The sequence below is a fragment of the Pantherophis guttatus genome, chromosome 2, assembly GCF_059756535.1.
Source record: "Pantherophis guttatus breed Tessera chromosome 2, ASM5975653v1, whole genome shotgun sequence".
Lineage (NCBI taxonomy): Eukaryota > Metazoa > Chordata > Lepidosauria > Squamata > Colubridae > Pantherophis > Pantherophis guttatus.
In genome coordinates, this window is record NC_142064.1 from 122,972,964 (window position 1) to 122,998,516 (window position 25,553).

Sequence of the window (25,553 nt, forward strand, 5' to 3'; positions counted from 1 at the left end):
GCCTGGTGAGATTCTGCCAAATGCAGGCAGCCAGCAATCAGCAGAATTAGCCTGCGGTACTGCACACTAACCACTGCGCCACTGTGGCTCACTGTATGCAGAACAGCTAGTTTGGAATAATGGTTAAGGCACCAAACTAGAAACCAAAACATTGTGAATTCTGGTCCCCCCTTAGGCACCAAGCCAGCTGGGTGACTTTGGGTCAGTCTTCCTCTGACTTGTTAACTACATTCTGGAGCTGATGATGCACTAAATAGACTAGATTTAATACAATAACAAATCTATACTTTGAAAGAAGGTAAAATGAGGAGTTTGGAACAGGGTAAATCACAATAATTTTGCCTGTATAATTTAATCTGCTAATGTTGCTTTCTTGTTTGGATACTCTGGTATCTGCCAGGTCAATGGATTGTAGTAAAATAGCCATCAGATTCTAAATTCAGACATCAGTTACACTGCAACAAAACCAAGCTGTACAGTATAACTGGAGGTACATCCTAGATATTGTCTGGCCTTGACTGCCAATTTAGAATTTTCATGTAACAATTTCAAGATAGTTTACTAATATTGTATTAAGAGATGCATCAGGATGCCAAGTTTTGAACCAATGATATATTTGGCTACACAGTTCTCCCCTGCCATAGGAAAGATTAATAACCAGTTCAGTTATGTGAGAATAATGAAGGATGAAATGAAAGTGGCAAAATGCAGAATATTCATTTTATTGAACATTTTCAAGCAATATTTGAAGAGTTTAAAAGAGATTTAAAATCATCATTTATATGCAAAGAAACTTGTTCTTCCCAACTTCTGGGGTACACGCATCACATCGAATTGTGAAAGATTGGTTATACGGTATAAGAAGAAGTATCATTTTCATGACAGGAGGAGGAAGGGAAATGCAGAAGAGAAATGCAGGATCATCCATCTCAGAGCCGGCAGCCATGAGTCCATTGTGACAGATCTCTTCCTTTGCAGTGGTTCCTCCAGGCAACCCTAGAAGTAAGAAGAAGAATATTGCATGTCTTTCCAAACCACATGCAGGAGTGGTTTGTTTGATTATGTAAATCTTCAAGAGTAACAGAATAGGAGAAGAACAGAATTGGAAGGGACCTTGGACCTTTTCTAATCCAACTCCCCCCTGCCCCCCTCTCAAGCAGGAGCCAGGAATTTCCAGGTGAGTTAGTGGCAACTATTTTTCATTCATCTTTCCTATTTATTGATTGCTAAAGTTCCTTTGCTGGTTTGTCAATGAATTCCTTTTCTCCAGGCTAAAATCCAACACTTTTTTTGTTTTAGCTAAAATACTCTTGACTTTCTATTTGTCACAATAAAGCCTATATGACCAGTAATGCCAAGAGATACTTTGGTTCCCACATATCCTAGGTAGGGTCTCTACTAGCTAGAGCTAAAGGGAGTTCCCATCCAAAGTCTTTGGTGATCACCAGAGGGCTCACAAAATCCTACCCCATATCCTAGAATCCGTCAGGATCCCTCTATCTACCAGTTCTCTGATCCTGTGGAGCTCCTCCACAGGATCAGAGTCCTGGTGTTTAAAAGGCCATCTGCCAAATTCTTCTGCTACCTGCCCCAACTTGGTACCAAACCCAATGCTGAACTTGTGATAAAAGATTTTAAAACTAGTGAGAAGCACAAAAGTGGATAATAGATGGGAAATTACTGGGAAGAAATTATCCAGCTACAATAGGTATCAACAAACCCCTCTAGCAAGAAAAATACACAATTCCATATTCAAAAATTGTATTTTACCATCAAGATTAACAGTTGTACAATAATGTAAAGAAAAATAATTAACTTTCAAGACAATTCAATTGCTACCCAACGTTACAAGTGGATGATGTTAATGAAAGATTGACTTACCAGGCATCCATCTTTTGGGGATCACGCACAATTCTCTTAGCACAAACAATATCATCTGTGATGTCATCAGTTGTGAAAGCTGCCAGGAAAGACAAATTAAAATATGTCCCAACCCAGATGTTTCAAAAAAAAATTTCCAAAGACTTGCATAATATTACTATTTAAGGCAGATTCTTACCCAAGTGGCACTTTAGATGTAGGACCTCAATAGTTATTATGTAATGCATTCACTTCTTTAACAGTGTAAGCTACTTTTTATACAGCTGGTGTAGAACATGAAATGACATTTCTCATCCTCTAAGTGTGTAGAGTAACAAGTCTGAAAAGTGTAGAACACTGGGAATCTGTTTTCCTTCTGGAGCTGAATATGCAGACTTCCCGACAGTCTTTCTGCACTCTTGGATAGGAGTGAGAGAAGAATTGTCTCACCAGATTTCTCTGACAAAGGGCAGAGAACACTGGATCAGGTTCCTTGCTAGTTGGAGTTCTACGGCTGCCTTTAACTTGTGCCTCTGGGCAAGACATTGACTAATGTTGTGGTAGGTGGTGTTTGGAGGCACAAAGTGAGATATGGCTGTGAAAAGGAAGTTAAAAGACTTGTGAGAATTTGGGAAATGGAGTACAAAGTGGAGGAGCAGATTGAGGCCAACAGAAAATATGGTGGCTAGATACCATCACAGTTAACCCAAGCAGGAACTTGAAACTACTTTGAGAGACAGAATGATTTAATGCCAAACTTCATGAAGCACTGGACAAAATTGAACAAGTACAAAGAGCAATAAAGGAGAAGAAGGACTAAAACCCTAACAGTTCTCCTAACAACTCTTGTATTCCTTCATCAAGATAATTTCTTCCCTACACTAGGTGTCTTACCACTGCAAGGCTTATGACAGCCATTAGCTGTAGGGCCCTGGTTATTGTTGCACCACCAGCGGCTGTTTATCTGGAAAATCCCATAGTCACGACTGCCATCTGAGTTTGGTGGTCCCACAGCTCGGGTGTTGTATCTGCTCTCATGATAGGCCATACAGATCCCTGGAAGAGAGCAAACAGGGAAAGGAATATAAAAGGTTATTGTTATAAGTGAAAAGTTATCCTGGTTTCTTACACAGAATATTTAACCATCTTCAATCATTCTTCCCTCAACCAAGGAAGGACCCACAGTCCCATTCCTCTTGAAAACCTGGACCAGGCTAAAACAGAGAGATAGAAAAAGTAAACTCACAGTCGCCCAATTTGTAGCCATGATATCCATCCATCCCCTCCCTTTTCAGACGTGAAGCCAGTTCACATTTGGTAAATACTTTGGCTTTATTGGCTGCAATGAGGAGGAAGAGGAGAGTGAGCAATAGGGCCTTCATTGCTGCAGCTTCTCAGAGGAGGATGTCTGACTTCTCCAGTGCGGCTACTGGATTTTATAGTCACAGCTTGTGTAAGAGGAAACTCAGGAGAGATTGACAACAAAGTATGTGGCAATAGTAATTCCCAAAGCTGAAGCAATAATGGAGTAACCAGAAGAGAGTGTTGAGTGCAAAGTAGAAGAAAAAATATTTTTAACACTCATTTTTAATTTTGTAAGAAGCTAAACCAATTTTTTAAAAAGAGTGAGAAAAACATTTATAGCTCCCTGAGGGATCCTGGGTCAAAGGGAATGACGTGCCAAAAATGAACAAGTGATGGTCACAATTGCATGATGGAAGCCCCATCATTTTTTATGTGTTTTGCATGTGACGTATGTGAAAAAGGAAGAGGGCTTTTATTGTGTGGTGACTGCTGCCTTCTTGATTTTTTGGGATCCCAGTCCCAAAGACATTCCTCTCTCTCATTTGGTTGTGGTTTCTGTCTGGGTGTTTCAATACAACTCTAGTTCAGTGCATATTTTTTGGTCTCATGAAGTTTGCGGAGAAATGCAACATACTGAAATTACTCAGAGAACTGTATTATTTCAGTTTGGTTTTATTGCCTTATTATCCTCCTTGAGGGCACATAAAGAGGGAGAGGGAGAAAGATGAGGATGAGGCTCTAGTTTTGTATTTTCTGCTCTTATAGGAGAATCTGACATGGATGCACAATGAATTCATACCTTCTAGCAACTTGTCACTCTTAACAGGATGCTTTATTAAAAACTTTCTGAAACATGATCTTGAATTCTTTTAATTTAAAATTTAATTTAATTTAATTTAATTTGTTTGGCTTGTGGCCATGATGAGAGATATGGACGTGAATTGGTAGAGCAAAAATTACCGTGTTAGATTAGTCATTGATTCCTCTGAATAACATTGATTGATTATGTGTCATCAAGTCTCTGTTAGCTCTTAATGACCATACAGATGTTTTTTTCTCCATCATGATCTGAAATTGCTGAATTCTGCAACTGGATTTTGTAAATTATTCATGGTATGGGTCACTGCAGTGAACTCTACACAGGCTGTCCCAGAAGGCTACCCAGAAGCCAGATCTGGTCCCGAAGATGGCAGCAGAGGCAGGGATGGGGTTAGTTAATTGCCACTTGGTTTCTGGGGGAATTCAAGTTGCTGGTTTTTATCTGCAAAAACTCTATGTGGTCACAGGATGCCTCATCTCCAATTTTATCTGTTTATCTAATATTATTCAGAGATTAAGGAGACTTCATTTCCTTAGAGTCCTGCGGAAAAATCAGGTAGAACAACAGTTGATTCCTTCTTTCTATCGGTCCACGAAAGTAAGTGTCCTCACATACTGTATAAATGTATGGTACGCTGGTTTAATAGCCGCAGACAGGAAGGTACTACAGAGAGTGATTGTTGTGACCCAGGCCCAAGTAAGTAGTAGGAAAATCAGTCAGTGAAAAAACAAACAAACTTTATTCAAACAGTTGAGAATTACTTCACTCCCAGTGTCATTCAACTAAATTAAAGCAAATTCCTCCCAAAACAAATTCCTCACAAATCTTGATCCAATTAGGCAAACTGCCAAAGGCCTTTCTTGGCAAACATTCAGAAGTCACAGATAAAAAAATAAATACAAGACATAGACGAAGGAGAAAACAAAGCTTCCAAAGTTGTTTTCTGGCAAAACCCAAACGCCGTTGCTGGTCTGTTTTAAGCCTTATGAGTAAGGTGACCAGATTTTAACATTGGTAAAGAGGGACATTGTGGGCGTGGCTTATTTTGTGGGCGTGGCTAGCTGGTCATGTGACTGGGTGGGCGTGGCTATGTGTATAGGGTAAGGTGAACAGATTTTAACGTTGGTAAGAAGGACACCATTGTGGGCGTGGCTTATTGTGTGGGCGTGGCTTGGAGGCCATGTGACTGGGTGGGCGTGGCTAGCTGGCCATGTGACCGGGTGGCCATGGCTATGTGTATAGGGACTACTCAGAGGGCTGAAAAATCATTTCTGACAGGTCCTCACACTTTTGACTGGTCCTCACACTTATGACCATCCTCACATTTATGCCCGTGCAGCATTCTTAACAACCATGTCACTCATTTCACAACTGCTTCTCTTCACCATGGTGACAAGATAGGGCAAAAACGTAAAATGTGAGGACAGTCGTAAGTTCGAGGACTGGTCAAAAGTGTGAGGACCAGTCAAAAATAACTTTTTCAGCCCTCTGAGTAGTCCATATGCACAAAAGGACTACCCAGAGGGCTGAAAAAAGTCATTTCTGACTGGGCCTCGCACTTTTGACCGGTCCTCACACTTATGACCATCCTCACATTTATGCCCATGCAGCTTTCTTAACAACCATGTCACTCATTTCACAACTGCTTCTCTTCACCATGGTGACAAGATAGGGCAAAAACGTAAAATGTGAGGACAGTCGTAAGTTCGAGGACTGGTCAAAAGTGCGAGGACCAGTCAAAAATAACTTTTTCAGCCCTCCGAGTAGTCCATATGCACAAAAGGACTACCCAGAGGGCTGAAAAAAGTCATTTCTGACAGGTCCTCGCACTTTTGACTGGTCCTCACACTTATGACCATCCTCACATTTATGCCCATGCAGCGTTCTTAACAACCATGTCACTCATTTCACAACTGCTTCTCTTCACCATGGTGACAAGATAGGGCAAAAACGTAAAATGTGAGGACAGTCGTAAGTTCGAGGACTGGTCAAAAGTGCGAGGACCAGTCAGAAATAACTTTTTCAGCCCTCTGAGTAGTCCATATGCATAAAAGGATACAGCAATAGAGAGGGATGAAGGAAGGGAAGGGAAATTAGAGTAGGAGGGAGGGTAAGAGAGGGAGGAAGAGAGGAGGAGAAGGAGAAAGGAAGAGGAAGTAGGGAGGAGAAGAAGAGGGGGAGGAAGAGAAAGTAAGAAGGAAAGAAAAGAGAGAGGTGGTAGGTTTGAGGAGAAAGATCGCTGTACAATAAAAAAGATGAAAGGGAAGAAAGCCAACCCCAAACAAATATAAAGATATTAAGTTAAAGAATGAATTGTTAAACTTTAAAGAATAAAAGAGAACAAATATGAATAAATAACAATAATTAGAAACACACATACAAACATACAATGTATTTTCTTTGAACAGAGTATTTGGCCGGTTCACAAATTTAAACAGTGTTTAGTCATTTCAATTAAATTTACAATTTCTATATTTCCTTTTTGCCATATTTATTCCTCATCTATTTTTGTAAAAAACCAATATTACCCTTCATCCTCATCTCTAATCTTAATCAAATTCAATTTTTCCCTTCTATATTATACCCCTTCCCATTGTCATCTATTTTTATATCCATCCTCACATTGGTTAATTATGTAATATTACAGTTGTTTAATATACATTCAACATTTTAATATAAATCAATTAGTTATATAACTACCTTTTTTGTATATTAATCAATATGAACATGAATATTCCAATTATTTCCATGCAATCCAATTTCTTACAAATCAATTAATTATATTTACCAATAATAATAAACCAAATAATTTCCCCCATATATTCCTCTGAACCACAACTTAACCATTTCTGCTTTCAACACAATATACAATTAATAGTATCTCAATTATTACAATTCCCTAGTTAAATAGAGCTTTTTTTCTTTTGTGTTTTAAAATCCCCTTTTTTTCCCTAAATTTCCTGTTGTTTGCACCTACCTTTTTTGGTGAGGAAAAAGAAAAGAATTCTGCCTGCCTAATTTTCCAACCTTGCAGCAAGGGCAAAGCAGTTTCAGTTTCATTTCTTTGCAAGGAAGCAGAAGAGCCCTGAGCAAAACAGCCGAGACAAATCAGCTGAGAGCCGGGAGGCCAATTAGCCTATGCTGAAGCTCCGGGGGCCAATAAAATTACAAAAAAAACACCGAACCCTTTGTTAAATTGCTGGCTCGCCCGCCCCTTGCCCACCACTATTTATTGGCAATAAATAGTGGTGCGGAGGGGCGGGGCAAGCCAGCAATTTAGCAAAGGGTTCGGCTGCACCACTGGCTCTAGGGCGGCCCTTTGAAGCCCCGCGGCAAGAATTTGCAGTTTTTTTTCCCTCTAGCCATCAGCGGGGACTCAGGACGCAGAATGAAAAATCGGGACTTTTTTAAAACGCCGCGGGACGCGGGACAAATTGCTCAAAAGCGGGACTGTCCCGCCAAATGCGGGACGTCTGGTCACCTTACTTATGAGAGGGGCCAATCATCTCTTGGCCCTATTCCCGAGTTGTCCTTTTTGCTTGAACTGCTCTTGCCTTCTGGCAGCTCTTCTCATGTGTGCATTAGGAACAGGCTCCTCCTGTTCCTCTGCCTCACTCCTATCAGTCTGTGGAGGTTCTGGAGTCCGTACCTCACTCCCCGATGGCCCTGGCCCCATCTCTGCCTCTGACGCAGAGCCCTCATCCGGGCCTTCCCCAGCCTCCAGGACTGGCCCATGTTCTTCCTCAGCCTCATCACTGTCCCACTCCGCTGCCAGCTCCGCAGGCTGCTGGCGGACCACAACAGTGATTAATTCAGCACAAGAAACCATTGGTTGCTCTCTAACACCACTGGATGACATCGCCAGGTCTCGCTGTTTCAGCAGAGTAAGGAAGATACTTAGGGACAAGCAGCTTCTACCTATGGGCTGTCAGACTCCTAAACACAATATAGCACCACAAATTTCTTTTTCTTTTTCTTTTTTTTTTTAAAAAAACAAACTTTATTAAACATTTAAAAACGAAATGCTACATCATATATACACTAAACACATATATATCCATATAAACAACACTACATTAAAAAAAAAGTGACTTTAGTCACATATCCATTGTCTTATTGATGGTGCATTTTTTTTTGTTATCATTCAGAATTTTACATTTGCCTTATTTCTCCGATTTATCCAATCATACCATCTATTCCATGCTATATAATATTTTGAGTCTGCCTTATCTTTCAATTCAAATGTTAATTTATCCATTTCCACACAATTTTAGATTTTTTGGATTATCAGTTTTCTGTTGGCAGTTGATCAGTTTTCCAAAATTGAGCTAACACCAATCTGGCTGCAGTGATTATATGTAGTATTAAATACTTTATAATTTTCTTTAATAATCCCTGGTTTGAGTTCTATTTTTTCCGACATTATTTCTGTTAGCCAAATCCTTATTTTTTCCAATACTTCCTAATTTTTGGGCAAAGCCACCAGACATGGAAAAAAATGCTTGCACTTCCAGCAAGTTGGACTTACATTCGAATACATTTTTGTTAATCTCGAAGGGGCCAGATACCATCTATACCACATTTTGTACTGGTTCTCTTTATGAGCCACTGATTTTGTTATAATATAATTATTTTCCCACACTCTTTCCCAGTCCTCCAATTCTATGTTATGTCCATTGTTTCTTGCCCATGCTATCATTTGTCCCTTTACTAATTCTTCTGCTAAATCAAATTATAATAAACATTTATAAATTTTTGAAATCAATTTTTCGTCTGTGGTTTCTAAAAGTTTATCCAACCAATTTGGTTTTAATTCAATTCCTCTTTCCTCTTGGTCTTTTTTGTATCTTGTTTTTATCTGTAAATAGGGCCATCAGTCTATCTGTATTCCTTGCTCTCTAAGTTCCTCTTGTGTTTTTAATATTCCCTGGGGATTTAATATTTCATAACATCTTACCATTTTTTGAATTGTCAAAGTATTGGGGTGTATCGTTGCCTCTATTGTGGATAGCCCTCCAGGAACTTTCATATATGTTAATTTTTAATTTCTTGCCATGTACAAATTAATGAGTCTCTTAATATATGGTTACAAAAATACCTATCTGTTTTATTCCTGGTGTTGCATAAGAAGGCGTGCCACCCCATCATCAGATTGTGTCCCTCCAATATTAGCAATCTTTGATTTTTCAAACTCACCCATTCCTTAATCCATGTCAAACTTGTTGCTTTATAATATTTTTCCCATGCTGGTAATCCGAATCTACCTCTGGCTCTGTCATCTTGCAATATACTTAATTTAATTCTTTTTTCCTTCCCATACAAATTTTGTGGTTATTTTGTTCAAATTTACAATAAATAAATAAATAAATAAAAATTAGATCTTGTTGTTACCCTAACACGGTGGTTGGAATTAATAATCTAGATGAAAGACACTACAGAAGATATCATATGGAATATAAATATAAAGTCACTCGGGTGGTTTTTTTATATACGACAACATTTATTACTGATGGGGGCAGATGGTAATTGAAGATACTAAATATACTGTTGGAAACAGAACTTGATGTTATCCTAACACGGATGATGGAATTAATAATCTATCTGAAAGACGTTACAGAAGATATTATATGGATTACAAATTTAAAGTCATTTGAGGATTCTGTTTATATATGGAAATATTTTTTTAGTGGTGAGGTGTGGGCAGAAGAATGAAGATATTAAAATATTATGTATGGTAGACCTGTAGCAAAAGGGGTGGAGATAGGTTAGGTTACTGATTGTTTAGCTTAGTAAAAGGGAGGTTATGTTTAGATATGAATATATGTAAAAGATCTGAATTAAGAGATATATGTTTGGGGGTGGAGGATATGGGTAGATTATGAGTTGAATAAATGTTAAATTAGGAATTATTATAAAGTTTTATAGCTGAAGGTTGCTTTGAAATGTTTAGTATAGGGGGATATAATAACAATGTTAGAAAGAAATGGTTAGCATGTGGGGGTAGTGTAAAAGGATGGTAAAGTATTATTTAACTTGATATTAATGATTTTATTTTGAAGAAGCCATGGGGGGAGGGGAGGGGGAGGGGGGTTAGGGAGGAGGGGGGAGGGGGAGGGAAAGGGGGAAAAATTTGTATTTGAAAAACTTTTTCAATTAAAAAAAAATTGTCCAATTTTACTGGAATTGTCTGAAATAAATAAAGCAGCCTCGGCAGAACGTTCATTTTTATTGCTGCTATTCTCCCTAATAATAATAATTTCAGTTTCCCCCATTTTTCTAAATCTTCTTTTATTTGTTGGACTAAGATTACATAATTATTCTCCTTTATTGTTGCACATCTGGCTGTCAAATATATACCTAAATATTTCACCTTTTTTACTACCTGTAATCCTGATTCTTTAATTAATTCCTCTATTTGTTTTCCTATCATATTTTTGTTAACATTTTGGGCTTATCTTAATTAATTTTTAAACCAGCTACCTTCCCAAATTCCTCTATTTCTTTTATCAATATTTGTCCTGTTTTTAATGGTTCTTCTATGAAGAATACAAGGCCATCCGCAAATGCTTGGGCATTGTATTCCTCTCGTTTTACTTTTAACCCTTTTATCTTTTTGCTTGCTCTGATTTTTATCAATAAATTTTCCAATGTCAAAATAAAAAGTAAGGGTGAGAGTGGACAATCCTGCCGTACTCCTTTCTTTATTTCAAAAAATTTAATAAAGTCTCCATTTACCATTATACTTGCTTTTTGCTTTGTATATATGGAGGCTATTATGTTTTCAAATCTCTCCCCGAATTTCATGTTTTTTATTTGTTGGAGCATAAATTGCCAATTGACCTGATCAAAAGCTTTTTGTGCATCCAGAAAGATCAGGGCTACTTGCCTCTCTGGATGCACCTCATAATATTCTAATACATTAATTACTGTTCTTATATTATTTTTTATTTGTCTCATTGGTAAAAACCCGTTCTCATCTGGGTGTATCCTACAATTCAATATTTTTTTCATCCTATTTGCCATTATATTCATAAAAATTTTGTAATCAGTGTTTAATAAAGAGATTGGTCTGTAATTTTTTATTTGTGTTATATCTGCTCCTTCCTTTGGTATCAACAAAATGTAAGCTACTCTCCATGAGTCTGATAGCTTTGCCTCTATTAATGCCTCATTGTATGTTTCTAATAATATCCAATCCAATGTTTCTCCTAGTCCTTTATAAAATTCACTTGGTATTCCATCGGTCCCTGGTGTTTTATTATTTTTTTGTTTCTTGATCACTTCTCTTAGCTCTTCTATGGTGACATCCCTATTTAATATTTCCTTTTCTTCTTCTGTTAAGGTCGACATTCCCTCTCCATTTAAATATTTATTTATTTCTTCATCTGTCACTCTATCTTGTTCATAGAGTTTTTGAAAAAACTGATACGCTATTTCTTTTTTCTTTTCTGGTATTTTGTTAAGCACCACCAAGCTTTGAATCAATGCTGCATTTTGTTGCACAGGTCTGCTCTTCCATAGAAATGATTGGTAACCAGTTCAATTACCGTATGTATGAATAATGAAATATGAAAAGGAAATAAATAAAGCATGAAACAGGGCAAGGGCATAATGCGCAAAATTCGTTTTATTGAAGCAATTTTCAAAGATTTTAAAAAGCAAAACACCTTCCCTCTTTTCCAACTATAAACCATTTAAAAATCATCATTTTTGTGCAAAGAAACTCATTGTTCCCAATATGTGGAGTGCAAGAATAAAATCAAACTTCTACGTGGTTATATAAGGAATAATATCATTTGCATCACAGGAGGAGGAAGAGAAATGCAGGATCATCAATCTCAGAGCTCGCAATCACGGGTCCATTGTGATAGATCTTTTCCTTTGCAGTTGTTTTTCCAGGCAACCCTAAAAATAAGAATGCAAATTAAAAATAAACATAATGTATGCCTTTGTTGATCACACATATGTTTGATTCTTTGACAATTTTAGTTGATGTAAATCTCCTTGGAGAAATTGAGGAAGGTGAGCAAGTGGCAACTCTCGTTCATTAATTTTTCCTCGTCTTTGACTTTCTTTCCTAATTGTTAATCTTCTTCTCTCCAGGTTAAAGTGAAAAGAACTACGATTGATTGAGTTATATTCCTCACAATCAAGTTTATATGCCACTACTGCTCAATATAGTTTGGACTCCCACATAACCTTGCCAGAGTCCATACCAGCCATTGCCCAGGGCAGTTAAGATCTGGAGAATTGGGTTAACACTAAAAAGCTCACAAAATTCTATCCAAATTCTTAGAATGCTTGGGAATCGCACATATCAGAGTAAATTTTAAATAATTCTGGTTATTGAGCACATAACATGTTTATGCTTTGACCTAGATCAGGGGTGTCAAACTCAAGGCCCGCAGGCCAGATCCAGCCTGCAATGTGGTCGGATCCCGCACATGGGGCTGCCCTGGTCTACCCAGTGTGAAGAGGAAAGATCAGGCCAGCGTGGCTTCAGCCTGGTCTACCCAATGCGAAGAGGAAACATGTCAGTAGTTTGGGGAGTGGCGTCAAGCTCGCCATGCCCACCTGGTTAGCCATGCCCACATAGTTGTCCCCCCGCCTCCCCCACCAAGGTCAATCACAGCACTGATGCGCCCCTCAATGAAATTGAGTTTGATACCCCTGTTCTAGATGCTCAGTTTATGGGATTTCCATCTAATGATCTGCGGCTGCAACCCCCTTTGCTATTTATCCTATGATTGGAGGCTTCACAAACTATCTCTCTCTCTGCTTCCCTCACTACTATGTTCTTTTCCTACCAGATCTCTGTTCCCATGAGAGCTCGTTCCTGGGATCAGAGCCCTGGTGTTTAAAAGGCGATTGGCCAAATTTTTCTGCTACCTGTCCCAGCTGGTTGTTAACCCCAATGTTGACTCTGTGTTTAAAGAGATTTTAAATTAGGTGAGAAAGACAGAAATCGAAAGTGGATGTGAAATTAATGGGAAGGAATTATTCAGTTATAATGGGCATCAACACTCATGCTGGTAAATTGGGTATCACTTTGCTTAAAACGTGGATTTAACAATCCACTAATCCCAGGTTTAGAGATTCTAAAACAACCAAACTATATTCTAAAACAACCAAAGTGCAAGTATAGAAACAAAAATGTAATTTTCCAAATTCAAAAAATGTATTTTACCACCCAGGCTAAAAGTTGTACAATAATTTAAAGAAAGGTAATTAACTTTCATGACTACAAGAATAAATTCATTTGCTACTGAATGGTACAAGTAGAAAGATGTTAATGAGAGATTGACTCACCAGGCATTCATCCTATTGGGATCATGCACAATTCTCTTAGCACAAATAATATCATCTCTGATGTCATCATTTATGAAAGCTGCCAAAAGAGGCAAGTTAGAATATGTCCAAGTTCAGATGTTTCAAAGGTATTTCCAAAGATTTGCATAAAATTATTATTTAAAGCAGATTCCTACCTAACAGGAATTTTAGTTATAAGAATTCATTAGTTATGTATGCAATACATTTACATTTTTAATGGTATGACCTATTTTCTGTACACCTGGTGTGGACCATAAAATCCTCTTCTCATGGACCATTTAACCAAGTAGAGTAACAATTCTGAAAAGTATAGAACGCTAGGAATCTGTTTTCTCCCTGGAGCTGAATATGCTGGATATGCAGGCTTCCTGGCAGTCTCACTGCACTCTTGGAAAGGGGTGAGAGAAGAATTGTCTCACTGGAGTCCCAGAACCAGATTTCTCTGACAAAAGACAGAAAGCAGAGAATTGGGTTCCTTAGCCAGGTGGTGTTCTGATGCTGAATTTGTTGCCCTTAACCTCTCTCTCTCTCTGGCAGGACATTGATTAATTTTAGTGAAGTTGGGATCAGGTGGCTCTGCTAGGCAAGCTACCTCTTACATTGTGGATGGAGAGCTAGTTTGGTCTAGTGTCTCCAGTCTAGAAAAAAGCAAAAGAGATCACAAGACTGTTGATGTGGGACAGGGGAACCTCATCAAATATGTGTCTGATATTCATTAGAACTCAGACCACACTGGGATGGGTGCTGTGGAGGTACAAAGTGAGATTTTTCTTTGTGATGGAAGTTAGAGAACTTGTGACAAATTGAGAAATGGGGTACTCACTGGAGCTATGGGAGGAGCGATTCCGAAGATCCCGGATGATATTCGGTTATTCTGCTCTTTGCTCCGGAAAGATGAAGATGATGCTTAGGTGTTTATCTTGGAATGTGAATGGGTTGAATTCAGCACAAAAAAGGAAGAAATTATTTACATATTTGAAACAATTTAATAATGACATAATTTGTTTACAAGAAACACATATTACAGTTCAAGATCAAAAATATTTGATAAACTCCAAATTAGGAATACATTTTATATCCTCAACGCTACAAAAAAAGAATGGTGTGGTTGTTTATGTAAATAAGAAATTTACGGCTAAAGTTATAGAAACAGATGAAGATGGCAGGTTTGTAGCAATTGAATTACTTACAACACATGGCCAAGTCCTTCTGATTGGAATTTATGCTCCCAATCAACAACAGGATCATTTCTATAAAATGTTACATACTAAAATACTACAATGGGACTATAGATCTATTTTAATCATGGGAGATTGGAATGGAGTAATAGATTCCAAATTAGATAAAAGGAGTTTAGCGAAATCTAGGATTAGGTTACCTCAGACTTTTTTTGATATGAAAGAAGATTTGGAACTAAAAGATATTTGGAGAATACATAACCCAAAAGAATTGGACTATACTTTTTTCTCAGACAGACATAGATCCTTCTCTAGGATTGATTTTATTTTGTTGTCAGATGATTTACTTGTTAAGACAAAAAGAACAAAGATTTTCCCAAGAACTTTGACCGACCATAGCCCAGTATGGATAGAAATTGAGATGGATAAGATTGAGAGACGCTCTTGGAGATTAAATGAGAACTTGTTCAGATATGAAAAAAATATAACAGAACTTAAAAAGCATTTGAAAGAATTTTTTGAAATAAATTTGAATAAAGGTACTCCAATAGAAATTGTGTGGGATGCAAGTAAAGCTTATATGAGAGGGGTGCTTATTTATATGAACTCTAAACATAGACTGACTCGACAAAAGAAAAGATCTGAATTGGAAGCAGAAATAAAGAATAAAGAACAGTTACTTATTAAAAATCCAACTAATAAAAGAATACGTGGTGCTATAAAACTTTTGAAAGATCAATTTCAAATGCTTATGGCGGAACAAGTTGCAACAAATATACAATATGCGAAGCACAACACATTTTGCAATGCTAATAAACCGGGCAGATGGTTGGCTTACACATTGAGGAAAAAACAGAGTGTACGGACTATTGATAGTATTGATATTGGAGGGAAAGAAATTTCTCAACAAAAACTAATCAAAGAAGCTTTTGTGGACTATTATACTAAACTATATGCTAAAGAGGAGGTGCAGAATGGAATTATAGAAAAATACCTAGATGATAAAAGAGTTATAAAAATTACTGATCAACAAAAGGAAAGAATGAATTATCCTATAACAGAGGAGGAGATAACAGTAGCAATCAAACAATTAAAAACAGCTAAAGCTCCTGGCACGGATGGTTTGACGGCAGTGTATTATAAAACTTTACAAGCTGAAATGGTGGAACAACTTAGAAATTTATTTTGTAATATTCAACAAGGGGGTAAAATACCCCCATCATGGACTACAGCTTATATATCTTTGATTCCAAAAGAACAAGTTGGTCCTAAAAAACCAGAGAATTATAGACCAATATCTCTTTTGAATACAGACTATAAAATCTATGCGAAAGTCCTAGCCAACAGGTTGATGCCAGTGGTTCAAAAGGTGATTCATGACGATCAAGCGGGATTTATCGAGGGTAGATGTATGAAGGACAATGTAAGGCAAGTAATTGATTTGTTGGAATATCTTGAGAAGAATACACAGATCTCTGCAATGCTGGTTTTTTTGGATGCGGAGAAGGCCTTTGATAGAGTGGACTGGAATTTTCTACTTAAGACTTTAAAAAAGATGGACTTTGGGGATCAATTTATACAGGCGATTTCAGCAATTTATCAAGAGCAAAAGGCACAGATAATTATTAATGGAAGTCTGACAACAGAGTTTAAAATTGAAAAAGGAACAAGACAGGGATGTCCGTTGTCCCCACTTCTATTTATTTTAACATTGGAAGTCTTGCTAAATACAATACGGGACTCTAAAATCTTGAAAGGTATAATGATAAGGCAAGAGGATTATAGAATAAAAGCATTTGCAGATGATCTGGTTGTGACCCTAACACAACCAATGGAATCAATAATCCTGATGAATGACATTATACAAGATTATGGTAAAGTTTCAGGTTTTAGACTGAATCAACAAAAGACTAAAATGATTGTTAAAAACATGACACAAGATCGTAAACTTGAGCTTGAAAGGAGGGCAGGTTTTGAGATTGTACCTAAGGTAAAATATCTAGGAGTCCAGGTTGCAGAATCAAACATGAAATTGTTTCAAAATAATTATGAGGTGTTGTGGCGAGAGGTTCAGAAAGATATGGAGACTTGGAAAAAACTGCAGCTGTCTCTACTTGGAAGAATAGCAGCAGTGAAGATGAATATTTTACCAAGATTTCTTTTTCTGTTTCAAATGATTCCGGTGCTCAAAAGTGACAAACAACTGAAAGTGTGGCAAACTGGAGTGAATAAGTTTGTCTGGAACGAGAAAAAGCCGAGAGTGAAATTGAAAATTATGCAAGATGTTCCAGAAAGGGGAGGCCTTAAACTTCCAAATCTACAGTTATATTATGAAGCAGCAGCTTTGACTCTAACAAGTGATTGGTTTGGAAGCAAAAAGACTGGAATATTGAATGCAGAAAGTTTTGATCTTCAATTTGGATGGCATGCCTACTTATTTTATGATGACAAAGTTGATAAAGTATTTAAAAGTCATATACTTAGAGATTCTTTGATGAGAGTTTGGAAGAAGCACCAATTCAAATGGGATTATAAAATACCGCTATGGCTGGATCTTGGTCATATTTTGTGGAATACAAATATAATGTCACTCGGGGGGTTTTCATACAAAGAGGTTCTTTTTACAGATGCGGGCAGATGGCAGCTGAAGACATTGCAGACATTGTTGGCTGAAGGGATTAATCTAACTTGGTTACAATATAATCAATTACAATCGAGATGGAAAGAGGACCAAAAAACTGGTATTATGTTGCATGAGGAAGAATTGGTTAGACATATTAAAGAGAAAGGTCCAATGCATATCAAAAGGCTTTATAATGTTTTGCTAGAAAGGGATTCAGAAACTGAATTAGTTAAAGATTGTATGATTAAGTGGGCACAAAATTTCGAAGAACCAGTGATGCTGGAAACATGGGAAAAAATTTGGGTTCAGAATGTTAAATTTACACAGTCGCAGAATTTGAGGGAAAATTTTTATAAAATGTTTTACAGATGGCATTTAGATCCCAAAAAGTTGTCATGTATGTACCCTAATGTTCAGCCAAAATGTTGGAGATGTGAATGCGTGGATGCTACATATTATCATGTTTGGTGGACCTGTAGGAAAGTTAAGGCTTTTTGGATAAAAATTTGGTGGGTCATGCAGAATGTTTTGAAGAAAAAAATTCAATTCTCTCCACAATTGTTTTTATTGGGTATAGTTAAGGGTTTTACATCGGGCGAAACAAAATTGATATTGTATATGATAACAGCAGCAAGATTGTTGATAGGTAAATGTTGGAAAAATGAAGCTCTGCCCACTATTGAGGAATGGACTTTGAAGATGGCCAGTTTTGCGGAGATGGCGAAGATTTCAGCATATCTGAAGGACTGCTCACAAGAGACTTATGAATAGGAATGGAAAAACTGGATAGAATATATTCAGAACAAATATCAAACTAAGAAGTATCAAATAGCTTTTATTTGAAAACAATGTATTAGAAATATTTTAATGCAATGAAACTTATAAGGGGGGAGGGAGGGGTTCAAGTTTTTTATCAAGGGGGGTTTCTTTATGTGACATGATTATATTGTGGGGAAGTCTGGGAGGGAGGGGAGGGTTAGGGAGGGTTAGGGAGGCTGGGAAGTCTGGGGGGGTTGTGGGGGGGGAAAAAGGGGTGAAATGTAACTGTAAAACTTTTGCAATAAAAAAAAAAAAGAGAAATGGGGTACTCAGTGGGGAAGCAGATTGAAAAAGGATGAGACCAGCTGGAGACATGTTGAGTAGATACTATCAAAGATGACAGAAGTAGGAACATGACAGAATTTTGAGAAACGGTGATTTGATGCCAATCTTCATGAAGCATTGGATGCAGTTGGACAATTACAGAGACCAATAAAGGGGAAGAAGGACTAGAATTTGCCTACAAAATTTCATCTGATTTAGAGAGACATTTTACGTGTTTTGCTTTTCTAGTGAAATACCATATTTTCCAGCGTATAAGATGACTGGGCGTATAAGACGACCCCCGACTTTTCCTGTTAAAATATAGGGATTGGGCTATACTCACCGTATAAGACTACCCCTCTTCCAATGCACACCAAATAAAAATTAAAAAACATCAACTGGCTGACCCACAATGTAAAAGCAGCCGTGCTAGACCCAAAATGGCCCCTGCAACAAGCAGGAACCTCACACAGCCACAAAAAGCCCAAAAAAACAACTTTCACACTTTACACACACAAAATTCCACATACAGCTTTGTGAGATTTTGTGTGTTTGTGTAGTTAGAGTGAAACACTACAGAAACACACTAAATCTCAGAAAGCTGCACAAATATTATTTTATTTTATTTTTATTTTTATATGAAAACTAAATTTAAAACTTCCTAAACTTTAAATGGCTAGGTCTAAAAAAGAACAATTAAAAAAAACCCAATTAACTATTTTTTTTAAAGCTCCCAAAGGGGAAAAAAACTTACCCAATAGAACAGGGGTCTCCAACCTTGGCAACTTTAAGACTTGTAGACTTCAACTCCCAGAATTCCTCAGCCAGCTTTGTCCTTCTTCCCCTTTATTGGTCTCTGTAATTGTCCAACTGCCTCCAATGCTTCATGAAGATTGGCATCAAATCACCCTGTCTCTCAAAATTCTGTCATGTTCCTACTTCTGTCATCTTTGATAGTATCTAGTCAACATGTCTCCAGCTGGTCTCATCCTTTTTCAATCTGCTTCCCCACTCAATTTGTCACAAGTTCTCTAACTTCCATCACAAAGAAAAATCTCACTTTGTACCTCCACAGCACCCATCCCAGTGTGGTCTGAGTTCTAATGAATACCAGACACATATTTGATGAGGTTCCCCTGTCCCACATCAACAGTCTTGTGATCTCTTTTGCTTTTTTCTAGACTGGAGACACTAGACCAAACTAGCTCTCCATCCACAATGTAAGAGGTAGCTTGCCTAGCAGAGCCACCTGATCCCAACTTCACTAAAATTAATCAATGTCCTGCCAGAGAGAGAGAGAGGTTAAGGGCAACAAATTCAGCATCAGAACACCACCTGGCTAAGGAACCCAATTCTCTGCTTTCTGTCTTTTGTCAGAGAAATCTGGTTCTGGGACTCCAGTGAGACAATTCTTCTCTCACCCCTTTCCAAGAGTGCAGTGAGACTGCCAGGAAGTCTGCATATCCAGCATATTCAGCTCCAGAGAGAAAACAGATTCCTAGCGTTCTATACTTTTCAGAATTGTTACTCTACTTGGTTAAATGGTCCATGAGAAGAGGATTTTATGGTCCACACCAGGTGTACAGAAAATAGGTCATACCATTAAAAATGTAAATGTATTGCATACATAACTAATGAATTCTTATAACTAAAATTCCTGTTAGGTAGGAATCTGCTTTAAATAATAATTTTATGCAAATCTTTGGAAATACCTTTGAAACATCTGAACTTGGACATATTCTAACTTGCCTCTTTTGGCAGCTTTCATAAATGATGACATCGGAGATAATATTATTTGTGCTAAGAGAATTGTGCATGATCCCAATAGGATGAATGCCTGGTGAGTCAATCTCTCATTAACATCTTTCTACTTGTACCATTCAGTAGCAAATGAACTTATTCTTGTGGTCATGAAAGTTAATTACCTTTCTTTAAATTATTGTACAACTTTTAGCCTGGGTGGTAAAATACATTTTTTGAATTTGGAAATGTTTCTATACTTGCACTTGGGTTGTTTTAGAATATAGTTTGGTTTTTTAGAACCTCTAAACCTGGGATTAGTGGATTGTTAAATCCAGGTTTTAAGCAAAGCGATACCCAATTTACCAGCATGAGTGTTGATGCCCATTATAACTGAATAATTCCTTCCCATTAATTTCACATCCACTTTCGATTTCTGTCTTTCTCACCTAATTAAAAACTCAAGGCCCGCAGGCCAGATCCAGCCTGCAATGTGGTCGGATCCCGCACACGGGGCTGTCCTGGTCTACCCAGTGTGAAGAGGAAAGATCAGGCCAGCGTGGCTTCAGCCTGGTCTACCCAATGCGAAGAGGAAACATGTTAGTAGTTTGGGGAGTGGCGTCAAGCTAGCCATGCCCACCCGGTTAGCCATGCCCACATAGTTGTCCCCCCGCCTCCCCCCCCAAGGTCAATCACAGCACTGATGCGCCCCTCAATGAAATTGAGTTTGATACCCCTGTTCTAGATGCTCAGTTTATGGGATTTCCATCTAATGATCTGCGGCTGCAACCCCCTTTGCTATTTATCCTATGATTGGAGGCTTCACAAACTATCTCTCTCTCTGCTTCCCTCACTACTATGTTCTTTTCCTACCAGATCTCTGTTCCCATGGGAGCTCGTTCCTGGGATCAGAGCCCTGGTGTTTAAAAGGCGATTGGCCAAATTTTTCTGCTACCTGTCCCAGCTGGTTGTTAACCCCAATGTTGACTCTGTGTTTAAAGAGATTTTAAATTAGGTGAGAAAGACAGAAATCGAAAGTGGATGTGAAATTAATGGGAAGGAATTATTCAGTTATAATGGGCATCAACACTCATGCTGGTAAATTGGGTATCGCTTTGTTCTCTAACTTCCATCACAAAGAAAAATCTCACTTTGTACCTCCACAGCACCCATCCCAGTGTGGTCTGAGTTCTAATGAATACCAGACACATATTTGATGAGGTTCCCCTGTCCCACATCAACAGTCTTGTGATCTCTTTTGCTTTTTTCTAGACTGGAGACACTAGACCAAACTAGCTCTCCATCCACAATGTAAGAGGTAGCTTGCCTAGCAGAGCCACCTGATCCCAACTTCACTAAAATTAATCAATGTCCTGCCAGAGAGAGAGAGAGGTTAAGGGCAACAAATTCAGCATCAGAACACCACCTGGCTAAGGAACCCAATTCTCTGCTTTCTGTCTTTTGTCAGAGAAATCTGGTTCTGGGACTCCAGTGAGACAATTCTTCTCTCACCCCTTTCCAAGAGTGCAGTGAGACTGCCAGGAAGCCTGCATATGCAGCATATTCAGCTCCAGAGAGAAAACAGATTCCTAGCGTTCTATACTTTTCAGAATTGTTACTCTACTTGGTTAAATGGTCCATGAGAAGAGGATTTTATGGTCCACACCAGGTGTACAGAAAATAGGTCATACCATTAAAAATGTAAATGTATTGCATACATAACTAATGAATTCCTATAACTAAAATTCCTGTTAGGTAGGAATCTGCTTTAAATAATAATTTTATGCAAATCTTTGGAAATACCTTTGAAACATCTGAACTTGGACATATTCTAACTTGCCTCTTTTGGCAGCTTTCATAAATGATGACATCAGAGATGATATTATTTGTGCTAAGAGAATTGTGCATGATCCCAATAGGATGAATGCCTGGTGAGTCAATCTCTCATTAACATCTTTCTACTTGTACCATTCAGTAGCAAATGAACTTATTCTTGTGGTCATGAAAGTTAATTACCTTTCTTTAAATTATTGTACAACTTTCAGCCTGGGTGGTAAAATACATTTTTTGAATTTGGAAAATTACATTTTTGTTTCTATACTTGCACTTGGGTTGTTTTAGAATATAGTTTGGTTTTTTAGAACCTCTAAACCTGGGATTAGTGGATTGTTAAATCCAGGTTTTAAGCAAAGCGATACCCAATTTACCAGCATGAGTGTTGATGCCCATTATAACTGAATAATTCCTTCCCATTAATTTCACATCCACTTTCGATTTCTGTCTTTCTCACCTAATTAAAAACTCAAGGCCCGCAGGCCAGATCCAGCCTGCAATGTGGTCGGATCCCGCACACGGGGCTGCCCTGGTCTACCCAGTGTGAAGAGGAAAGATCAGGCCAGCGTGGCTTCAGCCTGGTCTACCCAATGCGAAGAGGAAACATGTCAGTAGTTTGGGGAGTGGCGTCAAGCTAGCCATGCCCACCCGGTTAGCCATGCCCACATAGTTGTCCCCCCCTCCCCCCCCAGGTCAATCACAGCACTGATGCGCCCCTCAATGAAATTGAGTTTGATACCCCTGTTCTAGATGCTCAGTTTATGGGATTTCCATCTGATGATCTGCGGCTGCAACCCCCTTTGCTATTTATCCTATGATTGGAGTCTTCACAAACTATCTCTCTCTCTGCTTCCCTCACTACTATGTTCTTTTCCTACCAGATCCCTGTTCCCATGGGAGCTCGTTCCTGGGATCAGAGCCCTGGTGTTTAAAAGGCGATTGGCCAAATTTTTCTGCTACCTGTCCCAGCTGGTTGTTAACTCCAATGTTGACTCTGTGTTTAAAGAGATTTTAAAACCCACAATGTAAAAGCAGCTGTGCTAGACCCAAAATGGCCCCTGCAATAAGCAGGAACCTCACACAGCCACAAAAAGCCCAAAAAAACAACTTTCACACTTTACACACACAAAATTCCACATACAGCTTTGTGAGATTTTGTATGTTTGTGTAGTTAGAGTGAAACACTACAGAAACACACTAAATCTCAGAAAGCTGCACAAATATTATTTTATTTTATTTTTCTTTTTATATGAAAACTAAATTTAAAACTTCCTAAACTTTAAATGGCTAGGTCTAAAAAAGAACAATTAAAAAAACCCCAATTAACTATTTTTTTAAAGCTTCCAAAGGGGAAAAAAATTTACCCAATAGAACAGGGGTCTCCAACCTTGGCAACTTTAAGACTTGTAGACTTCAACTCCCAGAATTCCTCAGCTAGCTTTGTTTTGCTGGCTGAGGAATTCTGGGAGTTGAAGTCCACAACTCCCTCCCTGCCGGCTTGCTGATGGAATGGATTCAGGCAAGTGAAGCAAGGCAAGCATTGCGACTAGCAGCTAAGGTAAGCAAGCTGGAGGGGGAAAACTTTTTTCCTTTTACATGGCTCTGGCGATCCCAGCTGCATTGCTTGATTAGCAGGCAACTCAGCTGGGATCGTCAGAACTTGGATCACCAGAGTCATGTAAAAGGAAAAAGGTTTTTTTTCTTTTACATGGCTCTGGCGATCCCAGCTGCGTTGCCTGATTAGCAGGCAACTCAGCTGAGATCACCAGCTGAGTTGCCTGATTAGCAGGCAAAGCTGGGATCGTCAGAGCTTGGATCGCCAGAGCCATTTAAGGCTCGTCAGAGCCTTTCGGGCTGGTCTGTCTGGTTACAGGAGAACGACACCCGGCGTATAAGACGACCCCCGACTTTTGAGAAGATTTTCATGTGTTAAAAAGTCGTCTTATACGCCAGAAAATACGGTAGGTGAAATAAGTAATAGGTCAGGTCAGGAAGCAACACTGCAAGGAATACAAGCATACCACCTCATTGTGTCAATTCTCTTGAATTTTGAAAGTTTGTTAAAGCTTGTCTCTTTATCTGTCCTCTAAAATATGTGTCTTACCATTGCAAGGCTTATTGCAGCCATTAGCTGTATGGCCCTGGTAATTGTTACACCACCAGCTGCTGTTTATCTGGAAAATCCCATAGTCGTAACTGCCATCCCAGTTTTGCTGTCCCACAGCTTGGGTGTCATATCCACTCTGATAAAAAGCCATGCAGACCCCTGGAAGAAAACAAACAGGCATAGTCTATAAAAAGCATATGCTGTAAATGAAAAAGCTGTTCTAGTTTTTTAAACAGAACATTTAAAACAGAATGTTTAACCATATATTCATTTTTCCTGAACCAAAGAAGGACCTGAGAAGTCCAATATATATTGGACACCTTCAAGAGAATTTGGAATAAAACTGAATCTTATCTCCAAGATATTCCTGCCGTTGTTAATGGCACATAAAGCCACCTCTCCTTCCTTCTCTTTTCTTAAACTGGGCTTTCCAAGGAGGAGGTACTTTTCCACTGTAGGACTTTTGCAATACCACAAATGTGGAAAATCTTCCGTGATGGCCCCTTCAACTGTATCCTGAATTAAAATGATTTGGGGCAATCTGAAGGATCTTTCATTTGAGAGGATGCTTATCCTGGCACAAATAAACCCTATTCTGAAGAGAAGAAATCTAAGCCAGTGATTGTGAAAATACAAAAACCGAAGTGGTCTAACCACACTCCTATTCTGCTGTTGTGCAAACAGGCAATGAAGTGGATATTGATCACCCTCTTAAAACTAAGGGTGTTAATGCAGGGAGATCTTCTGAGACATTTGGGATGGGACAAAAGCATATTTTACCATTCTAAGAAAATTGAACAGAGCTTTTTATTCATTGGGTGGTCTGGATGAATTCTTTCTGGGAAGGAAGTTCCCCATTTTGCATCCGCCTTGCAAACCTGGAACTTGCGAAGGTGGAGAAAAAGATTGAGTAAACTCACAGTTGTTCAAACTGTAGCCATGATATCAATCCAGGCCATCTCACTTTAGAATTGAAACCAGTTCACATCTGGAATATCGTTTGGCTTCACTGGCCGCAATGAGGAGGAAGAGGAGGGTGAGCACTAATGCCTTCATTGCTGCAGCTCCTTGGAAGATGATGTCTGATTTTTCCAGGATGGCTACTGGATTTTATAGTCACAACTTGAGAAACTGGCTCCTTTAGGCTTCCGGTTTGGCTTCCGTCGCCGCCAGACGGTCTTTCGGGACCGCCAGCCTCGTTGCCTGTAAAGAGCCGTCTCTACAGCTGAGAGACGGCTCGAAAAACTCAGTCTCCTTGAGGAGACATGAGATAGAGCCGGCGAGGAGAGATAGAGCCCTCTGCGAACTCCCCAGAGTCTTTTTTTACTCTTGGGGAGGAAGCAGAATGTGGCTCCCTATTCAGCTCGCCGCTGCTCCGGGCGTCGGGGGAACTCTGCTTTTTGCAGAGCCAGGCGACAGGACCAATCCAATTAATGAAAACTAACAGATTGTCTAAACAAACAGGATGAAATCCGGATTTGGGACCCTAAATCGCAAGTATTTCTAACAATTCTATAAGTGATTTTAAAAGCGAAGAAAAAAAGTTTAAAATGGCAACTGGCTGAGGCTTGAGAAGAAGAAAGCTGAAAGCGAAAGTCCTTCTGCCTGAATAGTTTAATACGTTACAAAGTATCTGAAATAACAGCGCTGGCTAGAATTGAAGAGAAAAATTTC

The 25,553-nt window shown here is 38.6% G+C and overlaps 2 protein-coding genes across 2 annotated transcripts; both read right to left on the reverse strand.

Annotated features, from left to right (window-relative positions):
- Positions 1-706: 706 nt before the first annotated feature.
- LOC132709505 (lysozyme C, milk isozyme-like) lies at positions 707-3,551 on the reverse strand. Its single transcript, XM_087885042.1, has 4 exons — positions 3,107-3,551; positions 2,755-2,916; positions 1,882-1,960; positions 707-996 (listed from the first exon to the last, which is right to left on the reverse strand). Exons 1-4 carry the CDS (start codon positions 3,240-3,242, stop codon positions 930-932), a joined length of 444 nt encoding a protein of 147 aa, XP_087741168.1. The 5' UTR covers positions 3,243-3,551; the 3' UTR covers positions 707-929.
- Positions 3,552-11,823: 8,272 nt separating this feature from the next.
- Positions 11,824-25,103, reverse strand: LOC132709525 (lysozyme C, milk isozyme-like). The gene is given in 4 exon segments (XM_087885043.1): positions 11,824-11,890; positions 13,295-13,373; positions 23,877-24,038; positions 24,800-25,103. Coding segments are annotated over 4 exon segments (444 nt in total). The 5' UTR covers positions 24,936-25,103.
- Positions 25,104-25,553: the final 450 nt, after the last annotated feature.

Bases quoted from the DNA above. Each gene is read 5' to 3' on its own strand.
- LOC132709505 (XM_087885042.1), bottom strand. From the start codon at position 3,242: ATGAAGGCCCTATTGCTCACTCTCCTCTTCCTCCTCATTGCAGCCAAT. The intron at 2,917-3,106 runs GTGAGTTTACTT...GCTCTCTTCCAG, and splicing joins TGGCTACAAATTGGGCGACT to GGATCTGTATGGCCTATCAT. The intron at 1,961-2,754 runs GTAAGACACCTA...CTTTCCTGGCAG, and splicing joins CTGTCATAAGCCTTGCAGTG to CTTTCACAACTGATGACATC.